Source organism: Castanea sativa, chromosome 8 (assembly GCF_040712315.1).
Source record: "Castanea sativa cultivar Marrone di Chiusa Pesio chromosome 8, ASM4071231v1".
Lineage (NCBI taxonomy): Eukaryota > Viridiplantae > Streptophyta > Magnoliopsida > Fagales > Fagaceae > Castanea > Castanea sativa.
The window spans coordinates 51,884,555-51,893,744 of NC_134020.1; the positions used below are offsets into that span (position 1 = coordinate 51,884,555).

At 36.8% G+C, this 9,190-nt stretch overlaps 1 protein-coding gene and 1 long non-coding RNA gene across 2 annotated transcripts; one reads left to right on the forward strand and one right to left on the reverse strand.

Moving 5' to 3' along the window:
- Positions 1 to 4,499: 4,499 nt before the first annotated feature.
- Positions 4,500 to 6,817, reverse strand: LOC142605671 (uncharacterized). Its single transcript, XR_012839102.1, has 3 exons — positions 6,465 to 6,817; positions 5,321 to 5,396; positions 4,500 to 5,137 (listed from the first exon to the last, which is right to left on the reverse strand). It is a non-coding gene; the product is annotated as an uncharacterized LOC142605671 (long non-coding RNA).
- Positions 6,818 to 7,122: 305 nt separating this feature from the next.
- Positions 7,123 to 7,833, forward strand: LOC142606521 (uncharacterized protein At4g02000-like). Its single transcript, XM_075777854.1, has one exon. It carries the CDS (start codon positions 7,123 to 7,125, stop codon positions 7,831 to 7,833), a length of 711 nt encoding a protein of 236 aa, XP_075633969.1.
- Positions 7,834 to 9,190: the final 1,357 nt, after the last annotated feature.

The window sequence follows — 9,190 nt, forward strand, 5'->3', positions numbered from 1 at the left end:
ACCTAATTATCTGCTTCTCTTCTTCTTTTTTCTTTTTTTTTATTGAAAATCTTATTTATCTAACCCCACTGCAAGGTTGTCAAGTTGATGGCCTAACGTACAGCTCCTACTCATAATGCACTGGGGTCTACGTACAAATCACACTTCCGACAAAGGTTAACATTGACAATGTGGTTTTTATAATTAATTAATATAAGGCCCAGTTCATATTAAAACAAATTTGTGGGGACTAGAACAGCGTGGTTAGGTGTGAAAACCTTGAAATCCACGTCCATTTAGTTATACAATATTTTTTTTTGATAATCCCATTTAGTTATACATTATTCTGCACATTACGTTTTTTGAGTTTATTGCCAATTGCATCTCATTCTTATTTTCATGTGGAAAATTCCAAGTGATGGTCAAGTACAGTCTGTAGTTTTGATTTGCCGCCTAAGCTGACTCCAGTACATAGGACATTTTGTTGGCTTGCTCATAATAGATTGCATTATCTACCTTTCATAGAAGTGTGCATAGATCGGGTTGAGTCAGATTAAAGAGATTTTTTGACCCAATCCATCATGGTGGGTTAAAAAAAATTCAACCCAACCCAACCCATCACATAAGTTCAACCCAATCCATATGGGTCGGGTTGAACCTATGGGTTGTACCAATTTTTATTATTATTATTATTAAATTGAGTAGAAAAAAATATAAATATAAATATATTTAAAAAACTTAAAGATTAGTATCAATGTAATTCCTTAAAGGCAAACAACACTAATGACTAAACAATAATAGTAATTTACTAGGATTTGTGTAAATTAATTAGCTTTTATATAAGATAGGAAGAACTAATTATTTTAAAAATTTTATTAAATATATGGGTGGGTCGGGTCGGGTCGGGTTTGAAATTTTATGACCCAAACCCAACCCGACTCACTATGAAAATAAATAAAAAAAATTAGTAACCCAACCCAACCCACCAAGCCCTAAAAACCAACCTAACCCAGCGAGTTGAGTTGGGTCGAGTCGGTTTTGGCGAGTTAGTGGGTTCGCTGCACACTCCTAACATCTCAAATGAAATGGTCAATTGTGCGACATACAAGGCATTTTCTAAACATTTGGTTAAGCCAAATTGGGAAAATTTATTAGCCAGTTTTTGCCTCTTAGATACAAGATCAAAGTTGGTTAGAAAATCTCAAGGAACTCTCAGAGTATTAGCGAAATAGTGCTCCCTCTTTTCACAATCATGGTGAATCACAACACGAATTTAATGAGTAGACCTCACTATACATACGAAAAGAAAGAGCATCATTCATTGTGTGCAAAGAGTGTCTAAGAATTACTCGTGTTGGTAGAGTTTGGTGTTAATTATGCAGAGATTATGGATTTGAGAGTGTTTTGAAATTAAATGCTTGAAAGAGTTATACATTCTCGATTCCAATAGTCATGCAATTTTGGGAAAGGATTCCTAAATCCTAATGCGCACACACTTCAATAATTTCTAACAGTCTTTGAGAGAGAGAGAGAGAGAGAGAGAGAGAGAGAGAGAGAGAGAGAGAGAGAGAGAGAGATTTCTGATGGCCTGAATATGACTTATTTTATAAATGAGAGACAAAACTCGAAAAAAAGGCATGGGTGAAGATGTATTGTAACTTTTCTTTTCAAAGTTTCATCCTTTAGATTTCTTTTTTCGTTCTTTATCCGCATACATTGCATATGTTTTATTAATATATTCTCCAAATAATTGTTAGGTAATTGCTTTATTTTGTCCGTATTTCCAACCATGGAACTTTGATTTTTTGCCTTCTTGATTTCTTAGGTTACACACCTGTGGGATTTGAAAGAAAATTTACTTAATTAAATAAAGGCAAAAAGTCAGTAAAAATCATTGGATAGCTAACACCCTAGGAATTAGCATTTGAGTTAAAAACTTATTGTTAAAGTTTGATTTTAAGTCATTGTACATGGATCATTGAAAGTTTAAAACCATGAAGATTAGTTAGTCAATCGGTAATTATATCCTGTCAATTTTGAATATGATGTAAAAAGTTTCGTGAAAATGAAATTTCAATGATTCCATATTAAACAGAGTAAATGCATAACATTTAGCACCAACTAAAATAAAAAAAATTCAGTGTTGTTGAGTCATCCCACATCAGCAAGGTGTGATATTGAGAAGGAGTTTATCACTTGCTCCGCGACACTAACTGTCGCATTCAGTGCAATTTTGGTATTGATATATGACTGCATTTTCCTATCTCATCTCTCTTCTCCTATATGTGTGTTTTTCAAATTAAAAAACTAAAGTCAAAAAAGAACAAAGACAAGCAATAAATACATTTGACTCTGTACAAGGAAGCATTGTAATGCTTTTCTTGTTTCATATCAATATCGTGGCCGATTAAATGTCTCACCAATTCAAGCCTCTCTTCACTGCAATCATGATGTAATTTGCTTGAGACAATTTGCTTGAAAGATTCCAAGTAGAGCTAATTTTGAACACTATTTAGTGACAAGAGAGAATTTCTACCAACTTAAACTGCCCCCTCCTTGACAATTCTCATGATGTCATGCCATTGTGTCCTTTTGTCCGGAGCTCGTTTGTGAGAATTTATTTGCATTGAATTATTGGACTAGAAAAACAAGTTTAAGCCAAAATATAGTTTTACTTTGAAAAAGTAGAAGTTTTAAGAAGTTGTATATAAACTAGATAAGTTGAATGAAATTTTGCAGTGTTTTAACTGGTCAAAAAAAAAAAAGACTGCTTGAAATTACATTTTACTTGTAAGTACATCTTGTACCTTATACTAAACAATGGGATTTATATCCCGTGCAATACTCTAGGTATTGCACGGGGTGCAATAGCTTAAATCATAACCTTCCATTAAATCTAATGGCTCTAAAATAACTCTACGTCATCAATTCGCGTCACTTAGAAAAAAAAGAACAAAGTTTCTTTACAAACTTTTTGTATATCTCTATATTAAGTGTGAATTTTGAAAATTTAACCGTTAAATTGCATGTTTTTATTATATTCTTCATGCATGTAAAATTTTAAGAAGATCAAAGATCAATTGTTATCTCATCAAACAAATGTTAAGATAACAAATTTTTATGATCTAAAATTATGTATAAAAAATAAGTGTTTTGATCAAATTGTAAATAATATCCAATTTGAACGAAATTTGATATGCATGTTAAGAACATAAGGAACATAATATTCAACGATTAGATTTTCAAAATTTACAAAAAAAAAAAAAAAAAAAAAGATATACGAGGAGTTTGTAGAGTTTATCTCCAAACTAATTTGGAGAGAAACTTTGTTGGAAAAAAAATCTAATTCACTCTCTCTCTCTCTTCCTGTTCATTCCTTTCTCTCTCCAACTCTGCACTCCTCATAGTCCTCTCCTCTATTCTCTCTAATTTTCAAAAAATCCCGATGTTGCTGTTGCCGCTTCCGCTCTAGCGCCAAACCACCGTCATCATACGACCAAGTCTCGAACCAGCCACCATTGCGCCACCCACCGGCCAGCATTTTTCTCCTCCAACGATCTATCAACCCTTGCTACACCTTTGCCGGCTCCACTGCTTAGCATCTCCAAACTGCACCGCCAGCCCAATCAATTCCCAGTAAGTTCTCTCTCTCTAACTTTTCATTGGGAACACGAAAGAAAATAAATTGACATTGGAATTTTTTTGAATTTTTTTAGTTAATTTTGAGATTAACGATTGAAATTAGATGGTGGGTTTTTTTGGCTGTGGGATTTATGGGTTCTTTTAATTTGGGTCTTTTTCTTTTCTTTTCTTTTTTTATAAAGTTGTGATTTTTAAAAAAAAAAAAAAAAATTCATTCTCATGGTGGTGATTTGTACCAAGACCCAAGAAATTGTTGATGGGTAAATTGTTTTGCTCGGTATTATGGGTTGGATTATTTATCTATTTTTGTTTAAGTTTCACTTGTTGGTTTTTCTATTTGATGGTGTGGGTTAGGATGGAAAAAAATGAAGAATTTAGTTTGTAGTTGATGTCACTGGTAATACCAATTAGAAAATTTTGTTTTGATTTTCTACATGTTGCTCTCATAATTTCTTCAAGAGAAGATCACTATAATTTGAGTGTTTGGGTTCTTGGTTTTCCTTTGAAAAACTTGTCTTCTGAGTTTTCTTATTAATTTCACCCATTAATTTGTTAATAGTTCTATCATTTTAACTAACTCCTAATAACACTCAAATTCAATCTAATGAGGAAGGCTTCATATATGTGCATGCATCACACTTGGTCTTGATTTTGCCAAGGATGTGCTCATAGACAAGGCTGTTTCTTCTATTAATTCTGTTCAACTACCCGATATTGTGAAGTTTGTGAAAACCCCCCATTTGTTGGCAAAGAGGATATTTTTCGTCCAAATATTAGAATTTCTCATCTTAATATTGCCTCCTTAGGTCTTTAGATGTTAATAATGGAGAGATATGCATTGTCTTAGTTGCTTCGGGTGCCACTACAAATTTGAGCATGAGTTGGCAGTTTTCTTACATCACTTGCTTGGTTCAAATTTCAATTACAAATGATGGGGGTGCATTTGTTCAAGTATACAGCAACTAGGCTAAAATTTGCCAATCCAGTTCTATTTTTGTATTCCAGTGCAGAATGAAATGATCATGAAATGCCATGTCAACAATACCATAAGCAGACTTGGATGGTAAATTGCAATGCGTGCAAACCGAAGGGCAATAATTTTGAGATCTCTCGAGGCACAATTTTGGTTTTATAAGTCTGTGGAATACGCAGAAGGCAATAAAGGATAAGCCTTGCAGTTTGCCACCATTTCTTCACGCCAGTACAGATTTTTAATACTTTGTCTATTTTTTTGCATATGCGATCAACATTGGATTCTGTTGGGTTATCTTGAGACCTTGGAGTGCCTGCATCGCAACTGTAGATTGCATCTCATCTGTTTACTCCACAAAGGCAATTCTTGCTTTGTTTCCACCATTCTAACTTCCTTAAAACCATGATATTGGTGGAAGAGCATTTGCAGCATCATAGGGGTTGTCTCATGGGGAAGATTCTGCACGAACAGTATGTTGTTTGGTGGAGCAAGTGCCTCTGGTACCAAAGACTTTACACCACCCGGATAGGGTATTTGAGATAGCTGCACCATTTTGGAGAGAGAGTGAGAGAGAGCAACATGATAAGGATTGAATTACAAAATATAGAGTAGTGACACGCCCATATGAAAGCATATAGAGCACAAAGGATTAAGAAAAATGACTAAAACATGAAACTACATATCAAATGAACTTAGAAGTGGTCCCAAAAAAGAAAGCATGCTTACTGGAGGCGCAGCTCAGCATAAGCAGGATTCAGACCCAATCCAGCTTAAGCATCATGTTGTTCTTTTTTCTTCTTTCCTGCAACAATAGGAAACATGTAAATCTCAGTAAAACAAAAAACAAGTCATAAGAAAACCAGGTGTAGGCCTTACATTTGCCACTCTAGCTAAAAGAAACAAACAAGGGAGTGTCCAGTACTTCTTATATACTCCAAGATAAGCATCCAATACTTAAAATTTTATTTTAAAAATAAAAATTTTAATGTTCTGAACATGTGGAATAACTTCTTGCATCGGCCTGAACATGTAACATTAGGACATGACCTTCAGTTTAAAGGAACATAATTACAAGTTAAAACATGAGAAAGGTTTAAAACATATGTTCTGACCAATGTACAAAGAAGGGATGCTTGTCTGATTAATATAAAACAATAAGTTATTATGTTAAGCATTGTATCAATGTCCAGTTCATCCTACTTATGGAATTTTCACATCAAAATATCTATATCTTACTGAATCCAAATCCTGAATCCACATCAATGCTTCATAGTCAACACTTGATTTACCCTAAGAACCATGACAAAAACTTCAAAAAACTGCCAAATAATATATAGTGAAAAACTTCATACAACAACAATAACAACAAAAAAGCTTAGTCCTAAAAATCAGAGAGAGACAATAACAAAATTTTCTAATTGGTATTACCAGTGACAACCCTTATTTCAACAATAACAACATTTATTGTTTTCTAATTGGTATTATTGGTGACATCAACTATAGACTAAATTCTTCATTTTTTTTCCATCCTAACCCACACCATCAAATAGAAAAACCAACAAGTAAAACTTAAACAAAAATAGATAAATAATCCAACCCATAATACCGAGCAAAACAATATACCCATCATCAATTTCTTGGGTCTTGGTACAAATCACCACCATGAGAATGACTTTTTTTTTTAAATCACAACTTTATAACAACAACAACAACAAAAAGACCCAGATTAAAAGAACCCATAAATCCCACAGCCAAAAAAACCCACCATCTAATTTCAATCCCACTAACTAAAAAAAATTCAAAAAAAAATTCTAATGTCAATTTATTTTCTTTCGTGTTCCCAATGAAAGTTTAGAGAGAGAGAACTTACTGGGAAGTGATTGGACTGGCGGTGTAGTTTGGAGATGCTAAGCAGTGGAGTCGGCAAAGGCATAGCAGGGGTTGATAGATCGTTGGTGGCGAGAAACGCTGGCCGGTGGGTGGTGCAATGGTGGCTGGTTCGAGACTTGGTCATACGATGACGGTGGTTTGTTGCAGGAGCAAAAGCGGCAACAGCATCATCGGGATTTTTTGAAAATTAGAGAGAACAGAGGGGAGGACTATGAGCAGTAAAGAATTGGAGAGAGAAAGGTATGAACAGGAGAGAGAGAGAGAGAGAGAGAGAGAGAGAAGGAATGAAGTGAATTAGATTTAGAAAGCGTGAGCATGTGATCATCATGGTCCATGACCAATAATACTGAATTGCTAATAAGAGTTTTTTTTTTTTTTTTTTTTGTGTAAGAAGAATAAGAAAAGCTAGGCCAATGGAGCGCTCTGTCTCTCTCTCTAGGGAAGAGCGAGAGGAATTAATACATAGCAATAAGAAGTTAAAAGATGTAAACCATGCAAGATTTTAGGAAGGACAGGATTCATTTTCGTCATCACCGAGCCATGATTTTAGCTCATGGCATCGTGTAACATCCTTTAAGGATAAATTGATTAGAGAGATCCCAGGAGCCTTTACACAAGCCTTTAGTTTCAAAGACTTCATGGAAGATGACGTGGAGTCAGATGATGAGATAGAGGCTCTTCGAGAAGGTCTGGTGGCGGTTATGTTCTCGAAGGGTTTCAAACAGCAGATTAGAAGGCTGTGGGCACGAGCGCTTATTGTAAAGGTGTATGGACATTCGTTTGGGTTTAACTATCTTCAGAATAGGTTGTTGTCATTATGGAGGCCTACTAGGAGGTTAGATTGCGTGGACTTAAGGCATGGCTTTTTCCTCACTCGTTTCTCATTACGAGAGGATTATGAAGCCATGCTAAAGAAGGGGCCATGGTTCATTGGGGAGCACTTTTTATCAATCAGACCTTGGGAACTAGACTTCCGCCCGGTGATGGCAAATATATCCTCCATTGCAGTATGGATAAGATTGAATGAACTTCCGATTGAGTATTATAACGAAGGAGCTTTACACCAAATCAGAAAGATGATTGGTAATATCCTAAGGGTGGATACGCACACCACTTCTGAAGCGAGAGGGAGGTTTGCTAGGCTTTGTGTCCAAGTTGACGTGAATAAACCTCTTGTTACAACCATATTGATCGGAAAGTTCGAACGGCCTATCTATTATGAGGGCATTCAAAAGCTATGTTTCGGGTGTGGAAGAATGGGGCATAAACATGAGCATTGTCCGTACATTATCCGACATGATTTGCCACTGAGGACAGCAAAAACAATTGTAGAAGGTGAGCTGGTTTAGCGATCATGCGAAGAGTGTGACACGGATAAGGACAAGCGTGGGAGGGGGACCACAGAGAGCGTGCCTGATAGTGAGCATGAGGTTGCAACGGGCAGGGGATATGGACCATAGGTAGTGGTTAACCGAAAGAAAAATGGGACAAGAAACCAGAAGAGTGGTGGGCCCTCTGCTGCTCAGGAAGTTGGGCAACCACAACAAGCTTAGGGGAGAAATGGGAGTGCGCTAAAGACAAATGTGGTTCGTGCACAAGATGATTCCAATAGCGATTCTGCTAGAGAGACTAAAAGGAAGTTGCCACCACAAAGGGCCGCAAATGGGCCTTTATTCGCTAAGACTATTTAGCACATAGGGAAGGAGCATAGCCAACGGGCCCATAGTATCTCAAAAGGCAGCCATATTTTTCCTAGTCCAGAATTTGTAGAAACACAGGTTAGGTTAGAGGCAAATAAGCCCAAGCCCAACCGTAAGGATTCAATTAGGGGTAAGAAGGCATTGGCTCGACTTAGGGTAGCTTAGGTTTCGTTATTGAGCACCATTGGAGATACTAAGTCAGGAATAGCAGCGCTTCTGCACATCACCTCCCACGAACAAGCCGAGCACACCGTTCACAGTAAAGACATAAGCCACAAGAAAAATGGAGACCAACAACTGAGAGCTTATACTAAACTTCAATCCACAACTATGCCACTACCAAATATGGGTTTTGAGTTTAGAGGGGCATGTAGTCAAGGTTCCAGAAGTAGTGCTTGCCAAAATTTAAGCGAATCCGAACCATGTCTTGGGATGACACAACGAGAAGCTCAAGAAAGCAGGGGAATTTATTTTCCTGTTGACGGAGGTGAGTGCAAGGATGGGCAATCTACCATTATCGGACCCAGCGTGGATGGAGGCCAAAAATCCTTGGTGGCAACTTCCGATGGATGCGCAGATAGAGGCACCAGTCCCTGTGTTATGTGAAGTAAACTCGAGAGAATGTCTAGTAAAGAGGAGGTTGGAATGGTAACCAATTTCCACACTCCTCATGGGGAACAAACTCAGTATGAAGCTAATTCAAGGGCTCCAACCAACCAAGGTTTTCAATTTGCTAGTGGCTTCACAGGAGATGGAGATGGGTGTGTTTCAACACAATTTGATAATGTTGTCGAGCGAAGGTCAGATGAGGGATATGTTGAGGCAAATCGGATGGAGTTTGAGGAAGGAGGCGAAGCCACTGCTACTTGTTGATGAATGCCTCTCCTTAAACCACAATCTTATCATGAATATAATAGTATGGAATTGCAAGAATGTCCGCAAATTGGTTCACAACCATAATCTAGCGATCTTAGTGGTGATGGAAACCCATATTAGGGGTGAAAGG